At 35.0% G+C, this 27,494-nt stretch overlaps 1 protein-coding gene across 1 annotated transcript in view; it reads right to left on the minus strand.

Moving 5' to 3' along the window:
* Positions 1-287: 287 nt before the first annotated feature.
* DPY19L1 (dpy-19 like C-mannosyltransferase 1) overlaps positions 288-27,494 on the minus strand; it is a 44,821-nt gene continuing 17,614 nt past the window's right edge. Inside the window, exons 9-23 of the mRNA XM_057367723.1 lie at positions 25,276-25,367; positions 23,744-23,843; positions 22,244-22,321; positions 20,590-20,676; positions 19,083-19,142; positions 16,459-16,539; positions 15,571-15,672; positions 14,801-14,872; positions 13,306-13,355; positions 12,647-12,671; positions 10,960-11,079; positions 5,455-5,629; positions 4,614-4,713; positions 3,076-3,201; positions 288-2,028 (exon numbers count right to left, since the gene is read on the minus strand). Coding sequence (XP_057223706.1) covers positions 1,872-2,028; positions 3,076-3,201; positions 4,614-4,713; positions 5,455-5,629; positions 10,960-11,079; positions 12,647-12,671; positions 13,306-13,355; positions 14,801-14,872; positions 15,571-15,672; positions 16,459-16,539; positions 19,083-19,142; positions 20,590-20,676; positions 22,244-22,321; positions 23,744-23,843; positions 25,276-25,367 — 1,425 coding nt within the window. The 3' untranslated portion in view covers positions 288-1,871. The remainder of the gene's footprint in view (positions 2,029-3,075; positions 3,202-4,613; positions 4,714-5,454; positions 5,630-10,959; positions 11,080-12,646; positions 12,672-13,305; positions 13,356-14,800; positions 14,873-15,570; positions 15,673-16,458; positions 16,540-19,082; positions 19,143-20,589; positions 20,677-22,243; positions 22,322-23,743; positions 23,844-25,275; positions 25,368-27,494) is intronic.

Below are 27,494 nucleotides of genomic sequence, written 5' to 3' on the forward strand. Positions count from 1 at the left end.
GCATTTTTTACTTTGTATTTTTTCATTAGTAAATTTTATCATATTATCATCAAACAGATATTAAAACAGATTTGGGTCTCAGAGCAGTTCAAAGAGAGGGACAGCATAATATCCCCAGATATGAAAATTTACTGTGTCTGGCCACGTACTGAGTAACAGTCACTTCCTCATCAAACAACGAACATTTTTAATAAAGCACATCTTTGACCCTCAAATGTTCTTTCATTCCACCAGGCTTTTCACATATTCCTGAACTGWTATTTTGAATAAAAAAGAAGTCAGAAAGAGGTATTTGAGTTTGGTTTAATCATCTGCAGCACTTCTGTGCATTTTTTAGTTGAAAGTTCAGCTTCAATCATATCTGCTGTGKTAACTGTATTAAACTTCTGTTTAACAGACATAAGTGAAGTGTAACACCTACCAGAAACATGAGAACAATTTCCATCTTTCTCTTTTTTATTTAACCACGTAAGTACATGTCAACAGTTGGCATAAACTTCATAAAAATACAGTACCTTTTTGTGCCAAAACACTAGTCACAATGTTTATATAAAGATTTTTTTCCTGCTTCCTTGAATTCAATTAACATTTTAAAAAGTGACTTCCCAAAAGCCCTTTTTTTGAGAGTTTCCTTATAGAAATTTTTCCAAAATCTATTCTGTAAAAGTTAAAAAGCTAATGCATTTTCAGCCATTCTCCCTCACCCTCTCAATAAAACAGATTTTAAAAAAATAAGATGTTTTAGAATACTGATCAGTTGTTATACTACTACTTTATCACAGGTTCCCATTTAACTGACACTGTTACAGGCGTGATGGATGGTGTGTCCCTATAACACCCAGTACCACCAGATGCTATTAGAGCTAAAAAGATCAGTCATATCAACAGACTGAAGTGAACAAAAAACTGAGTTGAAACATATCCAAAACATGAATGACACATGGCGAAACATTAGACCTTAAAAGTCTTACTTATGCTGTAGAATCACAATTATTGTGATAGTTCCCAATGGCAATAAACATACAAAAATTCTACCAAGTCAGTTAAACAACTAAAGGGTGTCCTTGCACTGGGTATCTCGGAAAGTGTATCTCTATTATCTAATTATTATACTGGTGAGACATCAAGATGACAGAAAAACAGCAGAACCAGTCTAATAATGCTGGAGCAATTATACCCACACAACTGACTACACCCATATCACAACTGGGATAGGTTTCATTTTTCTTTAATGCTGCTGATGAAGTCCAGGCAGGATCTAATATATGGGGAAAGGAAAAAGGGAATTAATTTTTGAAAGTAAATTCTAATCAAGTTAGGCGCTGAAGGTCTAGTTAAGGCAGTGAAGGATTTATTTTAGTATCTTTCTAAGGCTATGACAGATTTTTCCTGAATAAAGCATTTTCCCTTAAAAATTTCATGTATATTATGCCAGCTTATTCTGAATGCATAAGAATGCTAAAAACCCTTGGACACTGAGAAGCTAAACTATTGCTTACTGAAAATATTACCCTTATTAGTCTTCCTTTTTAATATCAATAGGATTCCAATAACATGCACCAAAAAAATGAAGTTTCAAGTCCGCCTACAAACTCTTCCATAGCTACTTTTAGCTCTTTTTGGATCAGTGTTAAATAAAATGTGCAAACATATAATCATTTGCATAGCAAATCTCAAGGGACTGACCCTGAAATATAAATCCAAACTGTTAGGTTTAAGATATTTCTATAATCAGAATTCACTTAAAATGGTATGAAATAAAATACATGTTTTTCCATTTTAAGTCTAGTAAAAAAGGTATTTCTGATTTAGAATTCTTACAGTTACTAGTGTAAAGGTTCGAAAGACTGATGCTTCATTGCATTGAAATGTTATTCCTTTGGAATTTTCAAAACTCTGTAATTGCTATTTTCAAATACTGTGATGAAATATGGCCTGGAATCCTTGCTCATAATGGTACATAAAGGAATTCTTCCTCTATTAGCAGGATCTTCGACATCCCAAATTTCAGGCATACTGCAGCCAGGCCTAAAAAACAAGAACACAAAAAGAAATGAAGAAAAGAAAAGCCATCATAAAAATGAAGCTTGCTTCACAGTGCCCCATAAATACTTGATTGTGCCATCTGTATTTTTTTGGCTTTATATTAGAAAAGTTATCAGATTACAAAATCAATACATGTAGTAGTAATTAAAAAATATTACTGAGAATGTGTAAAATGCATCTGGCTTTTGTGGTTATGTAATTAATAAAGAATTAATTTAGAGGAGGAAGCACATAAAACAACTCAACTTATACCATACATTATACATTACTAGGGACCCTTAAATCTTTTTATAAAATGGAGGCTGGTATACACATTCCTAACATTTCTGAAGAAAAATCAGGAAATAGAACACCTTAAAAAAGTAATAACTCCTTGGTTTTTTTAAAAGATCACAGCCAACATCAATTCTTCATATAGTTCGCTTCCAAAGTTAGAAATAGCAAAAATGTTCTCATTTTATCAAAGACATTAGCAAACAAACTGAACAGATTCATTTAATTTTATTTTAAATTAAAAGAAAATAAAATCAAAAATCCAAAATGTGTTCTGGAGGCCACAAAGAGAAATTAAGGAGGGAGGGGGGGAAGAAAAAGCACAGGTCTTTCTGAAGAACAGCTTAAATGAAAAAAAATTTTGTAGTGATTATTATTGATTACAATATTTTGGTGCTCCAGCTTTCTTTTACTCTGCACCTTTTACTCATACTAGGCTCATTATGCACACAAATCTGTTCTTGCCACCACCAAATAATGACTTCTTTCCTTTGTCAATGTCTTCAGTGTTGTAGAATGAAGTTTACAGATACACACAACACAGCTYTCCAGGTGCACACCAAGAACACAGGGTCGCTAATGAGGGTAAAGTCAATTATACCAATTACTGTCTAGAGATGCTGGACAAAAATGTATTTTGGGCAGTTTTAATAAATAAAGCACAAATCAACACTTCAAAACTACTACTTGATATGAATCTTAGGTTACATATTTGAGCAGCAYATCATTCTTGTGAGAAAGAGGGAAATTACTCACTTTTTTCTGCTTACACACAATGACTCTTCAAGAATGTAGTAATTCACTCCTAGCTTTAACAAATCAGTTTTTACTTGGTGTGCAGGTTTTCGACTGTACATGGAATATACTACTTTAGTTCTGGCCCTTCAAAAAGAAAAATGTAAGAGTTAGCTGCATGTACCATGAAAATGTACTTTTAATTTCACAAGGTAACTACACTACAGCAAAGTTTACATTAATGATGCCATTTGCTTAAGTGCAATAATATCCCCACAAATACAATGATTCCAAGAACAATATATACAGCCCTTCCCTTTTTCTGTAGCAGGAGACGACTTTGTAACAAGATCCATGGTTAKTGTGAACTGAAAGTGTAAAGCTGTCAAAGCAATGCATTCACCTTGCAATACTCAAGGCTAGAAACGACCTTGCTTGGACTGGAGGTGATCAGAAGGCATCAATCCTCTGCCAAGTCTCTCCACAAAAGATCACCCTCACTAYGTGTCACCATGACACTGCCTTTGCTTGGACATTTTGAAATGCGGAGGGCAAGACCCGGTGTCCGCCTACAGTGATCAAGCAAAGTCAGTACTTGGATACCACRATCCTSTTTTGGAACTAGAGGACCTTTAAGKTCCCTTCCAACCCAGGCCATTCCAACACATCCAACATATCCTCCTTTGAATGAGCAAAGCATGACGTTGTTAACTCTCATTCATTTTCTGATACTTAGTACAGGTATTGCCCATACCCTAACTGCCTCAAACATGCCCTGTCCTGTGTTTTGTATCGAGGATAGAATGTTTCAGTTGGAAGGGACTTACAGTGATCATCCAAATCCAACTGCCTGRCCRATTCAGGGCTGACTGAAAGTCAAAGCCAGTTAATGCCAGACAGAGAAGTAAGGACATAAGGCATGTAAAATGAATCCCTGGCCTTTCTCTTTTATCCCTCTCTGTCTTGCTGTTTTCTTATGTTGGAGTTTTTTTAAACAGTTTCATCAAATTAACAAAAAAATGATGTTACAATATTAAATTTAGTAAAAGAAATTCATGACCTTTTCAGATAAATCAATTTCAATTTAGGCAAATATCCTGATTTTGAAAATAACAAGAGTACAAATCTTAGTCACTCCATTATAAAATTTCAGTTTCAATTAAAAAGTTATCAAAAAAAAATGACAGCCAATCACAGAAAGCCAATAAAAATAACTAAACTGGCTATTTTGGAAAAAAATCAAATGTGTATACAACACCAGGAGTAACTAGAATGTAACTTAAATCTTTGATTTAGTAACTAAATCAAATTCTGTAATTTAATTCTGATTTTTTTGTATCTATGTTTGAAGTCATACCTGTCCCTAGAGTATATTTTTTCTGGTGAACACAAATCTCAAAAAAATAGTGAATGASTTTTCAATCTGACTAAAATAACAAATCAAGTTCTACGAGGTTTGAACAGATTTTACAATATAACATGATGCCATTCTTACTGTGTATTACAAACATTACGAGAATTATTTGCACATACAAATAAAACCTCATGGTAAAATTTACCTTAATCCTGCATCTTCATAGTGAGGATGGTTTACAATAGGACGAAGCGTTGACAATTTAACACTTGCCATTGTAGGCATTGCTCCTGCAAAAACTGCATCTGAAATACACAATCAAAGGCATTTTYGACATGAGGAATCATGTTAGAGTAGAGAAGCAATTAAAATATCTGAASAGTAATCCTGCAGAAAAACCACGCAGAGGACAGGGTACTCCTTTTTAAGAGGCCATACCTGGCACTAACAGGAAATGCACAAAATAAATTTTTTAGTTTGTTGTTTTTTAAACCTTGAACTCAATATAAGCTATTAGATATCTAAGCATCTAAGAATAGAGATTTAATGCATCTTATTTYTCCTGAATGGGTAGAATAACATACTTATTCCAACAACACACTTTTATTTGTCACTTTTTTCACCAGTGTTAAATGGGCAGTAAAATCTCAGTCCACTATGGCTTTTAACGTATTTTCCTTCTGAAAAGACATCTACTTTGTCATTCTCTTCTAAYAGAACAGTGATCACCGACCCACATACAGGACCTGTGTCAAGTAAAAACCTACTTTAATTTGACTTGGCAAATATGCTTTTGTTGAAACTACTACACCACTGGTTAGAACCTCCAGATCAGTAACCTGGATTCTAAAAAAGCACACTTTAGGTGTTTTATTTTCATTGGAGATAGCTTTTACATGGACAAGTAGACATGACTTAGCTTTAGGCGAAGGACTTAGTCCCAAGGCGAAGTCATAAATAGTATCAACACCTTTGCAGTCATATGACAGGTTCCAAGGTTTGATCTCACAGTATATGGGAACATTCTATGTTTTTTAATACTTTACCTTGTCTGGTATTGACTTTTATCCACTCTAAAAGCTCTTCCTGTGGCAAATTGCTAAATTCACCCATGATGTTCCACTGAGTTCGAAGGTTTGCAGATCCCTCTATTGTCATCAATGCTAAAATAGCAAAGACCAATGTTTTGGGCTGGATTTTATAGAAGAGCCATCCAAATAACTGAAATGCAAGAATCAATTAATTCCTAGACAACAATTCTGTAATGTTGTATGCAGAACAATTCAATTTTATTTCTCTATAAGGAACCTAATATGTATTATATTATGAAACACCTCTGCTATTTCTTCTCCGCTAAGCTTCACAGTTCTATTGTATAATTCAGAATATAATAACACAGTACAATACACAATATATATTTCAGAATATAATTCTGAAGAATTATTCATGTTTACCAAATACTGGACATTACATTGGCGATTAAAAAAGAATTAACAAATTCACATTCATGTGAACTTTTAAAGTTTCAGCTCAAATGTCAAAATCTGCAATTAAAGATGATTCAATAAAGCAACTGGACTTTTACAGTATTTTACTTCATGTTTACATCTAGAGTTTTTACCTGTAGTATGCAAATTAYAGATTTTATGCAAACTGCTGAAACATAACAGAAAAACAGACTTTGGGGACAGTAGGTTTAATGTTGCTTTATATCATCCTCTTTCCTTTCTTGAACTCTGGCTTGCATTGTTTCCTAAACACAATTGGCCAGAGGCTCTAAGCAAATATTCATAAATATGTGAAATGGGTAGTCAGAAAAAGTAGTACTAAATCTGATGTGTTGACACTTAAGTTTGAGAAGGTACACTTTTTATCATACATATTTGAACTAAACCTTAAATAACAAAGTATAAATTACATTTTCTTGTCAAGTTGTTTTTAATTAGAAGACTTCACACTTCAAAAATATAAAATCTGTGCTAAATAGATACATTTCATTCACAGCACTATTACCTGTTTTTGTTTAATTAAAGCATGAAGAAAAGTCTATCAGTAGAAGCTCCCGTAGGCTGGTTGTACCACTTCAATAGCGTGTGTTTCTTATAAACTAACCATTAACTACCTTAAATCATTACAATTCTCTATCCACCTCTCAAAAATACAGCATACTCTACACTCATCCTTAAAGACYCACTAAACAGTCTAGGAAGAACAGCAATACTATCCAGGGAAAGTTAATATACCAAACAGGCCTGATCCACTGCATGAATCTGGAAGGATGAAGTGAAATGAATTCATTCGTAAGCTGCTGTACATAAGCAAACCTCCTTTTCACCAGCAGCTGCAAAAATGTCACTTCATGGACATGTTAGAATTTTGACAATTCCACGGCTTTTCAATTTAAAGAAAATTAAATGCCTGTCACGCTTTTATAAAACCACATTGATGYTTAAAGTCTCTGAATTTAGCACTATTTTGTTTACATAAGGAGCCTAGAATGGTTGAATTTATATGCAATGCAAAAGAAGCATTTCTTTTATGGGATGCTGTTCCTTATGTGTTTTTTTAAATCAATTCAAGGTTTTTAGTTGTTTTGGTTTTTTTCCAAATGAATACTTTAAGTCTTCCTCCAGCTATTTTATTTTGTTTTCATTTCYACCACAATAATATAATTTCCCCTAACAAAAAGAGCAAATGTGTAGATAAATGGTAAAAAGTCTGAAGAGAAACAACAGCAGATTTGGGCCTAACTTGAAGCACAAACAGTAAATTAAATGACAAAACGGAATTGATCTCTAATTTAATTAATCCTCTTAGTTCAACTTTAGAGACATAAAGATTCTAATCACAGGTTTCTAATACTTAAAATGCAATTTTACAGAAGAAGGGAGTAACTCCCTTYGCAAAGATGCAGCTTCTTTATATTTGTATTTCATTAAAAATCTTTTCTTGAAAACGTGTTATAAAGTGAATTACTTTCCAATGAAAATCAACATTAGCTAACTTTTTTCATCAGAAAGCATTCCAGACAATGAAAATGTTCTTTATTAGAAAGAGAACATTATCATTTTTATTGCCCATCAGCTGCCACAAGCTGATGGCAATGGAAAAATCGGAAGTACAGCAATGAGCTGAAAGAATACAACATACAAAATTTCTTTTCCATTTGCAAAAATAATATTTTTTTGCCTCAAAATAAATTAGATATACTAACATACTGCCCTACCATTGCAGATAAATTTTCATGGTCTGCTAAATTAAAGGGTAGTGTTGACCTCAATTCAGTAAGAAAACTGTTTATGTTAAATTTGTATAATTTTTCTTKCATTTGAAAAACCAAACTGCCACTTATTAACTTACACTTCATTCAAACATCTTGAACTTTATCCTCTGATAAATGTACAGAGTGTAATCAATCATTTGGTCACAAGTCTCATCTTTCCCTTCTCTTGTTCCCCCATCCAAGGAATTCTGGATCAGTATTGCATGTACAGTCAGATCTTTCAACCTCAAAAAACTACTTCTACTCAGCAGSTAGTAGGATAGAAAAAGCTCATTAAAAAAACACTTGGTATTTTCCTGGCCCTACAAAAACAAACAAACCAACCAAAATTGGAACCACGAAAAAAAAAATTTTCTTACTGCTTGTTTAAGTCTTAGAAGTAATCTGCTCAAGACCATCAGCCTTGTGGGCCAGTGTTTCTCGATCATGCTGAAGCCACTCCTGCATTACATGAAGATTACCAGCCTCTCCCTGCTAAACCATTCCTACACTAGTCAGACCAGAAAAAAACCCAGCTTGTCTTCTCTGCGTATCAATCAGCACCAACCTAGGGAACGTGCTAAACAGAGCAAAGAACCTTCACTAACAATAAGACAAGGAAATCTATTTCATATTTACTTATAAGACACRGAAATCTATTTCATATTCACCTTAGGCTGGGTACACTTGAACACTTCACCTAAGGCCCAAGCCAGGACCAAGATATTCCTRGGCTGTATTTTATGAGGCTGCTGGTCATTCATCCCCTTCTGCACAGAACAGATGTCTGAACTGCAACAATCTAAAGCCCTTCCCTAGCACTCACGACCTACTTATTTCAAGCCAACTATGCCTTTATGATGCTGCAATGAAGGAAGGAAAAGTCACTGGATCAGAGTCACTTGGTCCAACAAGGGCAGTTCCCAAAACAAGTTATCAGCTGCAATTGCAGCTTCCTGAGAAGCTTACTCTCAYTCTACAATAGGGAGCAGCAAAATAACCAAAGGGCCAGCAGGCAGTTGGAAGTAGCAGAAAAAAAATACTGACAAAATACTCTGAACCTCTCCTCCCTTCCAATATTTACATACTAAKGACATGTGGCATCCTCCAAGGGCCRACATACAACAATTACACAATGCACCAGCATTCATTAACTGGCCTGATGACCTCAGCTTCAGCACTAAAAACCCAGAACAATCCATGAAGAATTACTGAAATGGTCTTACTTAGGTGCTTCAAAAAAAACATCACCATGTGGCTAAAAAAAAGCAGTATGGATTTTACTGTGCACAAAATATATGAATACTTTTAGTTCTGAACTTCACTATACAACACAACTCTACTAGTACTACTACTACTACTACTACTTCTACCACCACAACCAACAGGGCAGAAAAGTTCATCAACAAACACACAGTTTAAAAAAAAAAAAAAAGAACAAATCAAATTTGGACAGAATTAATTTAAATTACAATTGTTATCTAGAAATTGCATGTTAAAAGAACATTTTTTCATTTTGTTTTTCTGACTTTTCAAAAGCAGCTTCATTTCAGATTACTCAGAAACACCTTATGGAAGTTCACACAGAAAAATCCAACCACTGCAACTGCTATTGCTTAAACAACCAGACCATTTAAGAGGATGCCAGCATTTCAAGAACCACTAAAAGCTGGAAAAGCAAACACCTGTGAACGCTCCAGAATAGCAAGCACGTAGAAGAAAAGTAAAGTTCTTCTAACTCCCAATACTCAATTACAAGGTGGTTAAATAAAGAGGTTTTGACAATTTCTTAGCATTTTATATTTTAACTGTAGATTCATTTGATATTGGCAAACATTCAGCACTTTCACTGAGCCCAAGTAAATCAGGCATCAAGAAAGTGATGAGCACCACATTTAAACAGWCTGATGCTGTGTAACCTGTCCAGTGTTATAAAGAAGTGCTCTTCCCTAAATATTCAGGAAGCAATTTAGTTTTCTGGAAGACAATTTATTCAGCTGAAATAGCTTTCTCCTCTCTGCGCAATTCTGTCTCATTTACTGATCTTTCAGGTATCTGACATGGGTATCAGCTGTTTCACAGACAGGAACTGCCTTCACCATACCACCCTAATTCACCTTTAGACAACTATCTACAAAATCACAGCATGGTGAAGGGTGACAGCACCTCTGAAGAACCAGCCCTGCTGTTTGAGTAGGGTCTCCCAGAGCCAAGAGCACAGATCCATGTGCAGACAGCTTCTGAAYACCTCCAAGAATRGAGACTCCACCACCTCCCTGGGAAACCTGTGCCAGTGAYATGAKCACCTTCATAGKGAAAAAGCTTCCAGATGTTCAGAAAGAACTGCCTGCATTTCAGCTTGTGCTCATCTCCTATGGCTCTGTCACTGGGCACCACCTGAAAAACTCTGCCATTCCTCCCAGTTCTSTACCATCAGCACTCTTGCTGAGGATACACTCTGCACCATTGTCCAGGACATTAAACAAAGACATTGAACAAGAGTCTTGGACTCAGCACTGACTCCTCAGGTTACTGGTCTTCAACCAAAYTTTGCACCACTGATCACTCCTCTCTGGGCCCAACTGTTCAATTTTCGATCTACCTCCCTGCTTGCTTCCCATACAAAAGACTACTTACCCTACTTTTGCTGCAAGTTCAAAGCTTCTAAAACAGCTACTTAAACAGAGATTTAATCATGTTCACTCGTCAAAAACACAGATAATGAAACATGGAAAGCCTATTCTAAGACCTTTTATATCTGGAGGAAATCTAGTAACATTTAATGTCGAAGATTATTTCAAAGTAGAAAGATTAAATCTGAGTTAGGCCTATGACTTTTAAGACTGTAATGTTCTCAACATGCAAGACTTCTAATGCGATTTCTAGAAAGAACAGACAAAAAATGCAAGGCAATAAGCTCTGAAGAACTGTGAAAATACAGTGTAAATAAAGTCAAACACTGGATAAAATTAATAGYCAATAAAAACTTGCAGTGGCATAGAAGTGTACAAACGCAGTAAAATCTTGTATATGCCTCCCTGTGCTCAGGCTCAATACACAGCATGTTAACTCGTATAATAACGCAGTTGGACAAGTTGCATAAAGCAAGTMTTTTGCTTTATTTGGGAAGAGAGGAGAATGGAACCATTCTTTGACAGGCAATATAATCTGSTTTATTTTTATCTGGTACCTTCAGATTGAGCAATTACACACCGAGAAATCTGCTTTAGGACAAATATCTGTGCAATAGTGCAAGTACTGAGATAGCTACAGGATAAAGAGACCTTACCTGTTTTGAACACACCAAGGAAGCCATAACACACAGATGTGGTGTTAAAAACAGTTTTAGTCTCATGATTAAAATCGCTAGGACGCTATATGCCAACAGCTGCARTGCATGGAATACCAGCTGAAAAGAAAAAAAAGAAACCACAAGACACAGAGGCATATTTGCATACTTTTCATTACTGCCTTAAACACACTTCATTTTCAGTACAGCTTAAATGATGAGCTTGTCTGAAAGATTCCAAGTCAAAGTAAAGATGTTCATATTTCAGATGGTGATAATGACTTTATGTTATCTTTTWTCTAAAGTGCATGTAGTAGGCTAAGGAATGGAACAGTAGGAAGGATAAACATGAACAATAAAAGAAAAAAAGAGCTAGAGAAATGGCTAGCTATTTAAAAAAAATCTTTAGACATTAACAGGGAATTATATATATAAAATTTCTTGTATAACCTCTTCATAGAAATTAATACCCTTGCTTTTTGGTGCCCAAAATACTCCAGCATGGAATAAAAGAAGCAAGTAAGATCATCCTCGATAATCACACAATCAGAGGCAGCTTGTTTTAGTATTGTAAAAAGCATCAGAGATGTCACTCACTACTCCTAACATTAATCTGTTATTTGTCAAAGTGCTGCGCTAAATCAGAGGTACTTTTGCAATCAATGCTTTTATCTGTTTGATTATCATAGCATCATTTAGGTTTGAAAAAACCTCTAAGATCAAATCCACCCATTAATCTAACACTGCCAAGTCCACTGCTAAACCATGTCCTCAGTGTCACATCTACATGTYTTTAAATGCCTTCAGGGATKGTGACTTAACTCCTTCCCTGGGCAGTCTGTCCCAGTGTTTGAGAACACTTTTGGCTATTGTTCCTAATATGCAACCTGAACCTCCCGTAAGGCAACTGGAGGTGAAACCATGACAGACATCTACCAAYTATTTGGGCCACCTGATTCTATTCACCACTCTTTGTAAAAATATTTCTTCCTTACAGGCAGTCTAAATCTACCAGATTCCAGTTTCAAGTCCCTTGCCCTGCTGGAACAGACCCTGCTGGAAAGTTGCCCTTGTTTTTCTTAGAGGTCCCCTTTAAGCAATGAAAGGCCCTAATCAGGTCTCCATGCAGCCTCCTCAAAGCTGAACAACTACAACTCTCTCAGCCTGAGTTCATAGGAGACCCCTCTGATTTTCTGGACCTCCTCTGGACCTGCTMTAACAGGTCCATGTTCTTCCTGTGTCAAGGGCTCCAGAGCCAAACACATGACATTGGTTTGAACAAATTTACTAAAAACAACCACATGTACTACTATATTCACTATGGCATTTCTCAAAACAGAATTGGAACATTACACRTCATGTAAAACCTCAATAAAGAAACCAATCTCCTCCTCAGTCTTCATGTAGAAAACGTAAGGTCCTAATTTCAGTGTCTTTTTGTACAGCTACAGTAAAAGCCTGAGATTCCTCACTTGCACAGTCACTACCATTAGCCAGTTCATYTGTTCAGCATTCCAGAATTATTCTGGTGACATACCAGACCCAACTCAAGATGAGGGAATTACAAATGCAGATACGTAGCTTCAAATAAACCACATGTATCAGCACCAGACCACTGCAACCTGCATTTCAACATTGAGTATTTGCGTTAACATAGGAATAAAAATGCGCAGAAAAAGAATCTTACCTCACCATGGTTAAAACGTTCTTCTCTGTAAAACATAACAAGCCAAAACSCACCATTATTTATGTACTACAGAAAACACTGGTTTTATTTTAACATCATCTCTAATGGCATTAGACAATGCAACTAATCCAGTAAGTAAGTAAAGTGTMAGAATGCTTTTTCCCCTCTATGTAAGTTTTGAAATAAATTGCAAATCAGTAACTATCCTCYTCAATCCCTGTATCTACTTAGAAATCTGGAGTATTGACTTAAGCAGGTTTTTTTTTTAATTACTTCCATGAGATGAAACTCAGGTATCTTTAAAACCTGGAAGAAAATAATGGGGCAAAAAGAATTTGCATTCCCTATTTATAGTAAAAAAGCAAAAAGGCACATAAATAAATACTGGTTTAGGAACAGAGCAGAGAAGTAAATCATTAAATATAAAATTGAGGCATAAATGAGTTAAGATATTTAAAACAGATTTAGGAGCTAACCTTTGTTTTAGTTGTAATATAACAATACCATTTATAGTACATCGATTCAGTTACTGCATATAACTAACCTTTCAAAAAGAACTAACATATTGCAGAATTCTGAATTTTGTAGCATAGRGCAAAATAATATGAACTTCCAGCAGTAAAATTCAGTTTTACATTAAAAAAGAAGACAATTCTTACTTTTCGTATCGGCATGTGCAAGATAAGGACCACAGAATGTATTTAATTGCCTGAAGAAAACAAGAGACAGCAAAAAGCATGAATAAACTTTCAAAAGCATTTTGAAGCATTTTCAACATTTGCTAAATCAAACTACACCTGGGCAATCTCATTTTGAGATAACGCTAAGATAAAAGACATGCAATGCTTTAGCTAAAACTTTTTTTAGAGGATGTTTAATTAGCCAGGCAGTTAGCAGTTATCCCATCTGTTCCTGTGCAAACTGTAAATTGTTTTTACACAAATTATACATAATCAAATTTACAAAAACAGTTATAAACTCCAGTTACAGTATTCATCAGCTAAATAACAAATTTTTTTGGTTCTTAACATCAAAGCAAGTTTTATTACTGATTCAGGACTGGACCTTTGCAAAAATCTTTGTAAAGAGAATATGGGATTTTAAGTAAGTATTTTTGAAAACCTCTATTTTTTCTAACCATATTGGGTTTGTGTGCCAAGGTTTCAGTAGCAGGGGTGTTGCAGGGGTGGCTTCTGTGGGAAGGGACCAGGGGCTGACCCCAAGTCAGACAGAGCCAGTTCTAGACAGCTTTGAAACAGATCTACCACTGGTCAAAGCTGAACTTATCAGCAACACTGRTGGGGCCTCTATTGATAACATGTTTATAAAAGGTTAATTCTGCAGCAGGTTTAAGAGAGAGCATTGAGAAAAATGGGAATGAAACAACCYTGAAGTCAYCAAGGTCAGTGAAGRAGTGGGAGGAGGTGCTCCATGAGAACCATGAGATTGCAGCTTTTGGAGAACATGATGATAATTTACGTYTCCTTTTCCTCTGGAGCCCCATGAAAGATTATGTTGAAGCAGAGAGATCTTCACCTGCACCCTCTAAAGAACCCCATGCCAGAGCAGGTAGGACATGCCTTGAAGCATGCTGCAACCCACAGAGAGCCCACAAAGGAGCAAGCTCCTGGCAGGAACTGCAGCTTGTGGACAAGAGCCCACATAGGAACAAGTTTCCTGTCAGAAGCTGCAGCCTGTGGAGGGACCCATGCTGGAGCAATCTCTTTCTGAAGGATTGTACCCCATGGAAAGGACGTATGCTGGCCCAGTTATTAAAAGAACTGCAGCCTATGGAAGGGACGCATTGAGCCTGGATATGAGGGTAAGATGGTTTTAGTTTTGGTTTTGTTTCTTGCAGTCCTACTCAATTTTTAATTGACAGAAAATTAAATTGTCTTCTTAAATTCCAGTTTGTTTCGCCCATGACAGTGAATCAGAGAGTGAGCCYCCYGYACTTATCTTGACCCATGAGATTTTTCTACYCTTCTTTCCCCATCATACTGAGGGTAGGGAATKGCAGCAKGGMTTGGCAGRCACYTGGCAGYCAGCCAAGGTTAACYCACCAMACCAACTTCTTCCCATCTCAAATAAATAAACAGCAACCCCTTTAAAAAAACTGAAATGTAAATGTAACGCATTAAATCTATCACTTACCCTTTTGACTATTACCCCAAAAACCACCAGAACAACTGGTAACAGCAGAGTCTTTGTATATCTTACTGGAGTCTGCAATGGAAATGAACTTAATTAATTGCTTTCCTTCACCTATAATTATTTCAATCAAAATTGTAAAGAAWATAATATAAGGAGCTCTTCCTGGAGTAAAAAGTAGGTGTAAACTTTACCCAGGAATGATACTGAAGACATAATTTAGGGTCATCAGTAAATTATTTCCAGTTCTTTGGCAAGCCACCCAAAGATGATAAACAGATTGCATTCATCAGAATTTGAGTAGTAAGGGCTAACTAACCTATAAACATTCTAAATGCATATCTAGATATTGATAAACTAAAAGAAGTCTATTAATGACACAATATGAAGTTTCAAGGCTCTTCTGTAGTCTCAATCACATAAGGTCTTTGTAGCTCTCAGTACATTTTCCATATACTCAAACCAGGTACTGAGAGCCCCATAAAATCTTGTTTGCAGAACTGTAACCTTTCATTTACTCTTGAGGAAGCRCTTCTTTCATTCAAGCAAGCACATTTCTTAGGTCCAACATCAAAACACTGCTTTGGTTTAAGTTCATTTAAATACAATAAACCCAGTTAAATTTAGATTTAGTTCATTAATTTATCTTTTTACAAGTACGCACTTGAATTTATGATGGCAATAGGAGCTGTGGTTCTCAAATGTTTTAAGTTACAAAGGAAGATAAAGCATTAAGTTCCCTCTTCCACAATCACATATTTTGACCAAATTACCTCTTTTTCCATGAAGTCAAACTCAGCAGCACAGGTGTACATTAATGTATCAAAATCCTTGTAGCCAATAAATTTGGATTTCAATATATTTCCTATATGAGCCTGTAGGATATAAAGGAAAGAAATCCCAAACTGTAGTAAGCAAAAAATATCCTGTTTTCCACAACAAAGTAGTATAAAAATGAGAAATTATATTGTATTAGAAATACTTTTAATTAGAGCAGAARTTTATACYATTTGCAATRCTGTCRTAAGAGSACCAAAAATCTACTTCCAGTGCATTAAATAACATCTCTGAGTGTAACAGAGAATGGAGAGTGTTAAATAAAAATCAGAAAACATCAGGAAAAAGGATGTTATCATTGTAATGGATTTAATATGAGTAGAGTTTTGCATAGCCGTATTTTAAGATAAGAGCTTCCTATCTTTTACCCCTTGATAAACAACCCTGGAGTGTTAAGATTTTTAACAATAGAATAAAGGGGCTGAAGTACAGCAAGAAGACCTTTTTACAACAACCATTCCTAAACTGTCCTAAAAATTAGCTTCAGAGAAGAGTGAACTGACAAACTGAGTAAAAAAAGAAAAGGTGTGGGTAGAAGATATCCAAAACAAGCAAAGCTCTATAAATCCACATTTAAAAACAAACACATAAAGCATTCATTAACACAAGAGTAAAGATATTCGTGTTTTCACAAATTTTGGCAGTAACATCTCAAATGATAATATGCCATAAAAGAAAAAGAAAATTTTCTACCTCCCTCCCACTTCTGCAAAACAAATACTGGTAATTAAGGAAAGTATATCAGTAAGATGTCAAAATCAAGTACAAATAATTATAAAATTTTTGAAAGACACCAACAGGATATTGTGACTAAGAGAACTTACATCATCAGCTATTCCAAACACAAGAGAAGTCAGGTATTTCAAGGTGACTGTCCCAAATAACCAGGCACATCCTTCAATGACCTTGAAAAATATATTTAGAATGAAATAAATATGCCTTTAAGCTTTACAGATTTTTTTCTTTKTACAAAGGTTTCTTAAATTTAGTTACTCATTACAAACTCTCTTATGTCATTACCCATATGTGCAGTAATTTCTAAACAGTGAAACTTCCCAAATGTCAGTACACATTTAAGTGTGTTAAGTCTTAAGTGTGCTGTCTTTTTGTATTTTGTGTTGTAGCTGAAGAAATTCTGTGCAACTGATTTACACTACAGCTGTACCACTGCACACAACATTGTAGCAGGGGGGTACCAAAGGTCACTTTAAACAGGGGCAGCCTCACTGTCTGTTCTATCTGTTTGCACACAGCAGGGTGTAGGGATTGTTTTGGGACAAGAGCTGCTCCACATTATCAGGTTGTGCTACCCTGGTAATTCAAATCTTTGGAGGAATTTGCTGATTTATAGCACTGTCTCGAGATAAACTGAGGTTAGAATCTGATGGAAATATAAACCAAGCATATAGAGTTACTACCTTAGTTATGTATCAAATTCATCCTTGCAGCAGGAAGGTTAAATTCTTGGTAGTGTAGCTTAATCTAGCTAATTCTTTATAAAACTGGATCAACTGAATAGGACAACCTGTCTCAGTACCTTGTATTTAGGACTCACAACGGATGCTTCCAGACAGAATGAAACAAAACACAAACTGATCTTTGTCCTAATGTAACCAGGGTTTTCATGTGATGATGGTCTGCATTCAATCAYCTCATTTAATGGCTGCTAAGAAACCTAAATACCTAGGAGGYATCCTAATCCTTTTCTGAATGCCTCTGTTTTTTTTGCTTCCACAGTAACTCTCTTTTTCCTTATAAACTTATTACTGCTAGCATAAAGGGCAGTCAAAATCCCATAATTATATCCCACTTTTATTCACTGGCTTTGTCATATTTACCTTTATTTTACAAGATGTAGAATTCTAACATCTTAAAATCTCAGCTATTTGGTGAATCTACATCAATAATTATCTTCATATCTACTTAAATTTGATGGCAATAGATTTCGGGTGAAAGCATTCTAAGTTTTCATTTGTGGCTTCTTATATGTAAGATGCCCTAATTGACACTACATGCAGTATTTACAATGTTACACATGATTTTACAAAGTTACAAAAAAAAAAAAAATTCTGCTTTCTCTACAGTTAATTCCCTATGATTTCCATCACATATTTTCCTTTTTGGTGCCTGCTCAGGAATAATTGATGTGTTCAGTGAACTTTCTGTATGAATAGGGACCTTTCTCTGCTGAATGGTAAGACCTTATTTAGGATCAATTATTTTACATATGCTTTCAGGGTGGTGGTGGATTTTGAAAACTTACCATTTAATCCCACCCTTTGTTTCTGACTTCCTAACATTCACACCTTATCTCATGRCGTTTAATTTCTTTTATAGTTCCAGTTAGATATTTTCTCCAAAAAGTTCCTGAAATTTATGTACATTACATTCACCCACACAGCCTTACCTACACCCTTCAGAGAAGTCAAACACTTTTGCGAGTCATGACTTCCTTCCACAGAGGCTGCATTGGATCTGTCTCATGCTGCATGTACGCAACAGCTTAATAACTTCCTTATTGTACAAGATTTTATTCTTTTACAAAAATCAGATTTATTATTCTGCCATTCCACAAATGCCTTGGATCTACATTTCTGAAAACTGACATTAAGATTTGCCTACACTCTGATTTTCCCTGATACCACAGCCAGGCATGCATACCTGCACTGCAGTTTGCTATATATATTTTAATTACTTTCTATTCTAATGCYTTTAAAACAACTGTGTGAATTTAATCCAGTTTTGCTAACAGCTTACCCTTCATTGAAAAAGAATGCCTGTCTTAAGTCAGGCATAGTCTTGGTAGGCTTTCACTTCAGGTATTTCACATATTAATGTTATGTCTTAAGCAGCAAGTCACTTCTCATATTTTCTACAGTGTTATACTTGATTTGCAATGGTTTGGGGAGTGTTCTCCCTGATTGGATATGACTTTTACTGCCCTCAAACCTCACCCATGCATCCTACCGTGTTTTACCCCGATCTGCTTCCCTACATAATTTTAAGATGTTTGCTGTCATCATAAAATTACCCTAAAAAATTACACATTAGACATATTTTAGTGAGTATCCAATACAGAATCTTAATCTCCATTTCTGCAAGCACAATTAGCCTTTTACCTGCCTTTTCTAAATTGACCTTTACTTTAAAAGGATTTTCATACAGATCTTAGCCTTTGCAAACATGTACAGTCAGCATTTTAAAATTAAATGTGTTGCCATTTCAAGGCTAGTTCAGCTTTCTGRCATAAATGTTTATGCCTCTTTATTTCTTCAGGAATTTAAGATTAATTGCTGGGAACATGGACAATATATTAAAGACAGTAGTTCAACTACATTCCTTGATTCTCAATTATTAGAAAGTAAACCCAAGTTATCTCTGTATTTGACTAAAAAAAAAAAATAAAAGTGTTTTTTTTCTGAAATTCAAAATACACGAAATTCCGTACCCATACATAGACTTCTCTTTTGCGCTTTTTCAAGATTTTCGGACTCCATTCAAGAATTCCCTAATAAAAAAATGAATGCACATTTTCAGGTAACGTAATAACAAAAACCTATTCTACTACTATGAATGAGAGGTTTTTTCCTTTTGGTAAGCCTATTGCATCACAGTTATTTATTAAAAAATCTTCCATAATTAATACGACTTGAGATACAAATAAATATATACTAATATAATTTCACCCTGAACTTGCAAAATTTGCCAACATAAAAACTCTTACTGTGGTTTGAATACAATAATGGAAGACTACTTTTCTCCTGAACAAATATAGAGATTCTGTATTATTCTGTTCTAAGCTTCTTTAAATCAAAGCCAATGGGAAACTCAAGTCTGTCTGCTTCTGTGAATGACAAGAGACTGCAGCAATAAATAAATTACTGGCAGAATAATACAATTGAAAGCAATTTTCAAGTAAGACAATAGACCGGGGGGTGGTRGGAGTCACTCCTTTCTGTTTCACAATATGTTCATTTTATGACACAAGGAAGACCTATTATAGGCTAATTTGCTGAACGATGTAATTAAAAGCTTCCAGAAATCTAGTCAATATGTGATTCCGAGGCCATTATAACCATTCAATTAACACACAAACAACAAATACTTTTTTTTTCAAAGCAGGAAACAGGCAAGGAACTCAACATACTTAATATATAATTACAAAAGCTACTACAAGAAACTAGAATGGACTTATAACAAGCAAACTGTACTACAGCACATATGCATCCAAGGCAGTTTACTGTCAGCATAAGTGAGCAATTACCACACTCTTGGTGATGGACAAAATATAAACAAACAAAGAGACAAAAAGAATCTGAAATTAAGATGATTTCCAGTAAGCTAAATAGGATCTGTTCAAAACACCTTATCTCCTATTTCTTATATACATAAATCCCTTACGAGGAACTATAAGAAACTGAAAGAGGTTGCCAGCTTTTCTCCTATTTAAAGAAAAATTAAAATAATGAATGATGAGATCATGAGTCTTCAGTGAATAATTTCACTAATACAGCAGTATGATGCAGCAATTTCAAACAGTCTTAAACCACTGTTATAAATGGTTTAGTCATTTGCTCTGCACTAGAGGATTCACTATCAATAAGAAGCATTTAAATGAAGCTCCTCCTTGCTTATGTTCTTGTTTTACAGTTACTCTTGTCAAAATTACATACGTGGTAAACTTTATATTTTTATTAAAAGAAGGGACCTGTAAAAGCAGAAGGGCTGAGTCTTAACTGAATTTCTCTTACAAAGAGGAAATGGTGTAAACCCACGATTTTTTGAATTAGTATTTACCCGTTCACCAGAAATCTTTATGGTCCAATTCTGTTTCTCATGAGAAAGATTTCTTATCCATCTAGTAATGCAGCAGTTTCACATTTTACATCAATACATATATAACAGTACAGCATTGCAGTCTTAGCGTGTCATATGATTCTTYTTAAGTAACTTACCGAGATAACTATTAAAGATGCAGCATAATATGATGTCAGTAACATTGAATTACCGAACATGAGAATAAAACACACTAAAAGAGACACCTGGAAGAAGAAAATAAAAAGAATTAAATTTAAAATAGAATAGAATACCTAATGTGTTAACAATTTTAAATTTAAAAACACCTACTTCACAGCACGGTGCAAGTCTGATATTCACAMTTGCAGATTTGTTCTGAAAACACTGATTGAAAGGACTTAATGGCAGCAGGTAGCCAAGTGTAGATTATTGTTATAATTTCTTTTTTTAAAGTACTTAAGCACAAATCATGGTCACAGGATTCATTTATGTGACACGATAGTTAYATTTCTGAAGTTATTTCTAACACACTCATTTTTTTCCCAAATTACGAGTTCTCCATCCTGTTTGTTATTTCTTAGAATTCTGGACAAACATAAAAATRTTGAATAGAATGTTTGATGTCTTCTTTCTTTCTGACTGACAAACATGCATTTATAATACCATCATCATCAAAGTCAAGGAAGCAGAGCTCTGACTGTTTGATCATATGCACTCGTAATTATACGAGCTTGAAAGTCAAGGCTGAACTGCAATTTTTATCCACCATCCTGATCTACTGTGCTCTCTTTTTTAATAGAAAGCAATCTGAGTTACATTTTCTAACTTGGAGGGCAAAAGTCAATAAGCAAGCTCTGTCTTCTTTTATACACAGAAATAAGGAAAAATAACATGGTAATTTGCAGACTTTTCTACTCCCCTCTTCACATAGTTAAGASTTTCATTTTCCACAGAAGGAGGAGGGTAGGCGGGAGGCAAAAATTGAAAACACCACAAGACTGGCAGTTTACCCAGACTCACTCAGCTGTCTCTGTAATATGACTGTTTATCTATCTGAAAATAGCCTATTTATGGCAGTTCARCACCAAAATTATGATATAGCTATTGACATAAACGTGAAAGCTTAAGTATGTCATCCTGCTTCTGTCAAAAAACTACCAATCGATACCTGCGTATTTTGTCCCTGATTTTTAAGAGAAATGAGTTGCACAGAACTTACTACTACYTTTATCATTTACAGTATTTTAAAAAAAAAGTTTGAAAGTATATGAAACATAATTTAGTTTCTTTTCTGCGGAAATACTCTTTTCACCCATTAAGTTAGAATAGCACAGTTCTAGCAAAAAATATTTTTAAAGACAATGAACAGCTCTTAAGAAAGTTGTTTACATCTTYCTTTGTATTTAAAACTGTGATCTCACTTCAAAGAGCAAAACTTGATCATTATCTCAACCCTGAAAATTAAAATCAGGTATTATGCAGAAACTTACACATCTTTTATTTATCATCTTKCTTTCTTTTCTCCCCCAGTTTTGAAAAGAAAAAAATTGGTCTTCAGTCTTCAGCTTAATAGCTTATTTTCTTGCCCTCCTTCCTCAACATCTCCCCAAATAGTTAAACCACATGATCTTTGCATGATCAAGACCACAGTAGTTTTCAAAGCCCAGTTTTAGTTCCAATCTAGACCCTTCCCTCCCTTATTACTGCATGTTTTTAACCACTGTGCACRCGAGGAAAACACTTCAGATAAATGRTCTCTTTTCATGCTTTGACCTGTTTGAGGGATTTAAGGTGTTTTAAAAAAAGCATTACCATATGAGCAGATAATATCTTCTGTAATTTGCTGGAGTCAATATAACCCAAAATACACACCGCAAATAATGAAGCTATCTAAAATCAAAAGTGAAAGAGAAGTTAAACAATTTGCACTGGTGTACTCCCCCCTGCAAAAGAAGAGATTATTCAAACARTCATTAACTTTTATTGCTACTTTTTTGCTAAGTACTTAAGTATTTCATAATGATTTCTTTCAAAAATCCCACTGTGGTGCTCTGAATAAGTATTATCAAAWATAGCTGAATATTTAAGAAATAAGTATTCAGCTTTATAAAAACGCCAATCATCAAAATACAGCACTAACACATTACCTTTGACCCTTAAATTTAAAAAAAACCAAAAACTTAAAACCCCAAGACCACAAAAGAACCCAAACCAAACAAACAAAAATGGAAAAAAATACCAACCAAAAGAAAAGCCCAAAAAAAAACAAACAAAAAAACCCCAAAAAACAACAACAACAAAAAAAAATCCCAAAAAAACCAAAACCAACCAAAACCAAAAAACCCAAAACGTATCAGTCCAAAAACCCAAAAGAATTATTCATTCATTTTAAGTTTTCAGCGAAGTATGGAAACATTCACAATTTGCTGCTGAGGAAAATAAGACTTGTTGACATATTGATTCGACAGCCTGTTAAAAGTCATAAGGGGAATTCACAAAATTATTAAGTGAACCTGTAATTTCAAATTACAGGTTCAGCATCTTAACCAGGTTATAGTGACGAGTTTCTCTCAATATTTCAGAATTAACTGGTTTCCTCCTATGCAGTTAGAAAACTTGCATACCACAGCTTATATTGATTGTTTAAAGCTATCAACTCAAACCAAGCAAATCTGCTTCAAGTAAGACAAACAAATGAAAAGGTTTGGAGACACRGATGGATTTCAGTCAACCATGTTTCAGGCTACATTTCAACCAATTCAAAAACTAAGAAAGTTGTTGTATGACAGCAACAGCTGTTCCCATTAGCAGTCACTAGATTTCAATGCTAACTACAGTTACCTCAACTATCCAAAATCTCAGATTACAGCACTACTCACAGACTCATCAAAATTAAATAAGAAATCATGCAAAATCATGCCAAATATTMCATGCCATGCAAACACTGGTACATTCAAAAATTTAGAAGAGCCTGAAGAGGTGGGGGATCAATGCCTTTTCTTCTTTCTGYTTTTCAAAATACAAAGCTTTTTCTTGTACTAATGTACTAATCTCAGGATGGAGGCTATTTTTAAGGGAAMAGTAAATTTTTTCAGTCCTGGAGACAGAATGCTAAGTGGTGTAAATGGTCAACTTTTAAACTCAAGACTAGAAAAATACTGATGTGATAAACAGTGAGATTCTTTCCTGAGAGCAAGAGTGAAATCCGGCTAAAAGGAAAGCACTGGTATAGCTGTGAATTCATGTCTATGCAAAGCAGTCAATTAGTCCAGGTTAGACAAAGAGGATATTTAGAGGTAAATATGGCCTTACCTGAGTTAGAAGAACAAACTGAGCAAACTGCCAGGGAAGCATGAAAAAGATATTAGAAACACACAGTGCAATCAAGCTTCCTGTATTAATATTCGGAATCCTTGGGAAAAAGAGACAGAATAGGCATCAGTAAGTACAATTATACAKGTGTTTGCATATAATTGAAAAGTACAATAGAAAATGCAATAAAAATACTGTTACCTTGGAAGATAGCTAGCAATATTGATCAACTACAAATAATACTATTTAAGTAAATTTAAGACCCTTTTTTTCCTTGAGTTTCCATGACAACTGCTCTGATGCTTAATGTTTCTTAACCATTTGATGAGTCACTGATTACCAAACAAGTCTTCTCCTGGCAGTATGAAGTAGAGCAGGCCCAAATATGTCATCTGCAAGTGCTTCACCTTCTTGTGATAACTCTACAGTCAGGTCACAACCATTTCCATTTCAGCTGAAATCACAACTATTTCAAAATGGTCTGCGTTTGTAAGTKATTTAACTCCTCTCTCACACATTTCTTTTCTATTTACTTTCTGCAACTTCCTGCTAGCAATACTGAGTGATGTTTCAGAGAAGGAGACAATGACAAATACATCAAACCCAGTCTATTCTCCACATCCTGAAAYAAATGTTATTTAAAATATTTAATCCTGTGTTGATTCAAGTTCAATTCAGAAATCTATCATGTTTCAAATTTCTAAAATTCTAAATTCTAAAGAGCATGTATCTTTCCTCATCTAAAAGACAAGCATGAAGTACTGTTGCTTTGAACAAAAATAACTACAAATCAGTATGACCTAATAAAGGAAAATTTGTGGTTTTAAGTTACTAAGGTCCATCAAATCATAAGCACATTGTAAATCTGATGCAATGTAGTTGGTGAAGAAGCCCTTAATGAATGATYATGCTTATTTTCCAAAACAGAGGCAAGACAGTAACATAATCATGTTGCAAGCCAGAAACAATCATGGAAAAGCAGGGCTAATGAGCTCAAGAGCATCCCTGCATTAATGTAATTAGGCTTCTCTAAATCATTGAACTAGTTAATTAGACTAGCTAATTAGTCATAGAAAACTGCAAGAAAATACTAGCTATGGGTGCCTATAGCATCCTCTGTTGCAAAGCATAGGCTTACTCTACGTGCAGCCAACATACCACTCTCCRAGAGGGACAAAACCAATTGATGAAGTATCAGCTTGTTTCTCATGGGAAGGARGGGACATCAACCAAAAATTCTGATTTTTACTTTAGAAACGTATTTGCCAACACAGTAATTCTTATTTTTATGTTAATCATGTCTTCAAGTTGCAAAGTTTTTCCTTTTAATAAGTGAGTAATGTGACTGCAGTTCTACTGGTGCAGCGTCTGCAATGTAACAGCCACAGGAGAGTTTCTCTGTTAATKATACCATTGTTACAGCACATGGAGGCATTTCAATAAATATTTAAATTAAGGCACTTAAATAAATGTCCTGTGACATTCAATTTTTTTAAAGCATTGTAAAGACCCAAGTATAAACTGAGAGGTACCTGAGAATATAGGTCAAAAGCAACATCTGCATCACAAGGAATGGGTATGAGAAACTTTCACGAAGAGGTGGAGTCCACATGACACGAGTGCACTAAAAATAAGAACTGGGTTAGATGGTAACATTCACTGATACATTTCCATAAAACCATGCATTTGTATTAAAAAATGAATGACAACTGATGTTCCAATAAAGCAAAAACTAAGCTATGTGAGGTTTTAGTCAGGAAGTTAAAAAAACAAGCCAGGAAACAGTAAAGAGGAAGGAAAAGGAAGTGGCTTCCACACTTGAGGCCTAATATGCACTGTTTAATTAAAATAGATCATTGCTTTTCCAAAATTAAATGTGGCAGCTAGAGAACAGCCAGGAAAAAAAGCAGGACAGCAGCTGCTTTTCCTGGTTCTGCTGATACTATCAACTCTTCCAGGTAAATCATTCTCAAATTCAGGCAGTGACTTGCCACACTTAAAGATAGTGTGTGGGGAGAGAATCTGAAAGATAAACCAATATACTCCTCTTTATGCTAGAGTTCTATGCTATAGAAGATTATAAACACTTCATATGTCTATTAGCAACAGCACATTAAGTATAAAATCTGAAGCCGCCTTCCAAAACAAGCCAGTACACTTAACACATGAAATAAAGTTCATACAGACCCCATACAAGTTAGACATAACTTATGCATTCCATTCTTCAACCCCAATAAAGCAAAGCGTAATACAGTGAAGTCAACTGAATAATTTTTTCATTTATTTCTTAAATAAWGAAGTTTATGACAAATAAGGGGCCTCATGGCAAGTGGCTCAGCTACAACTATTGTCTCCAATGTTTACATTCAGCTTTTTATAAAGTGCTTGCACGGACCATCAGAAAAGAACATCTACAACTTCACAGGACCACTCTGACACACAAAAAAAAAAAAGGTTTTAAAGTGGCGATCAATATATTTGCATTAAAAATTAGAAATAGGTGCTTTACAACTACAGGAGAAAAATGTAATTCATCTTAACATTGACCATAATGAATCCATGAAAAACGTGTAGGATATTGTTGCCATGATGTTCCTTCTCCTTCCTAGAATCTTAAAACCATTTTTTAAAATACTGTTTTACTGAAGAATTCACTAGAATCAACATTATATAATCCCTTGCTTACTGTCTTCCTACTTCCCAAATAGGTTAAATTAATAGTGTAAAATAAAAGCAAAGTACAGAAGCCCATCACATTAATCACAGTTCCTAATGTCTAGAAGCATTCTTTGTAAAAGCTGCACCAATTATCATTAAAATAAACCTTTCATAAATATATGTACTAATGTGCTGTCCTCAGCTGACTGCACAGATGTGACRAGTTAATTTTTCTTTAATAAGCAATAAATATAATCACGATTATTCTAAAGCAGTGTAGTCATTTTGAATATTTTTCAACACTTCAGCAACATTTGATTTACCAAATCTTATGATACTGGAGGAGATAAGATAGGAAAAAAATGATGAGCATATACAACCATAAAAAAAAAGCATTACCTTAAAAGTGGATTGACTAACATGGGCTATGCTACTTTTCTATATTTGGAATGTAATGATAAACTCAATCATCTGTGAATGATTTATCAAGGCTGTAAACTCACTTTGCTGCAGGTARAAATATATCAGATTTGTCTAAGTTTGAAATCATTAAAACAGAGTAGCACAAGCACAGCACAAATAAAAACATACAGCCTTAGGGTCACTAGCTCAAAGCCAGAGTGTTTTTACATACCACTTCTACACAGCATTAGAGCTGAGATACCAAGACTTACAGATCAGGCTTACTCATAGAGCTCAGTCCCATCCTTCCCAAATAGGAAAGGAAATGTTTAGCAGCTGGTCCAGCTCAACTGTAGGCATTGTATACATGAGATGATTTGAACATAACCACAGGTGTACCAAAGAGTGGGGTGTTCCTTACACACACACACATGCACACCCAGCAGGGGATTCAACAGAGCACACAATATCAAGTATGTCTAGTTATTTCATTAACACAGAGAGCCAGCTGAGATCAAATGCTGCACTTCTGCAAGTAACTCTTATGGTTCTCCAGAAAKCCATACAGTTTAGCCTGAATCAGGGTCAGCCTATTGAAGCTCTACCTAAGCCCTTACTACATCTGTGTAGAGCTATGCAGATCTGATTTCAAACCATTCTCCAGAATACATTATCCAGGCTTTTTCCCCAA

This window comes from Malurus melanocephalus, unplaced genomic scaffold, assembly GCF_030028575.1.
Source record: "Malurus melanocephalus ecotype Western Australia unplaced genomic scaffold, MMel_1.1 scaffold_83, whole genome shotgun sequence".
Taxonomy (NCBI): Eukaryota; Metazoa; Chordata; class Aves; order Passeriformes; family Maluridae; genus Malurus; species Malurus melanocephalus.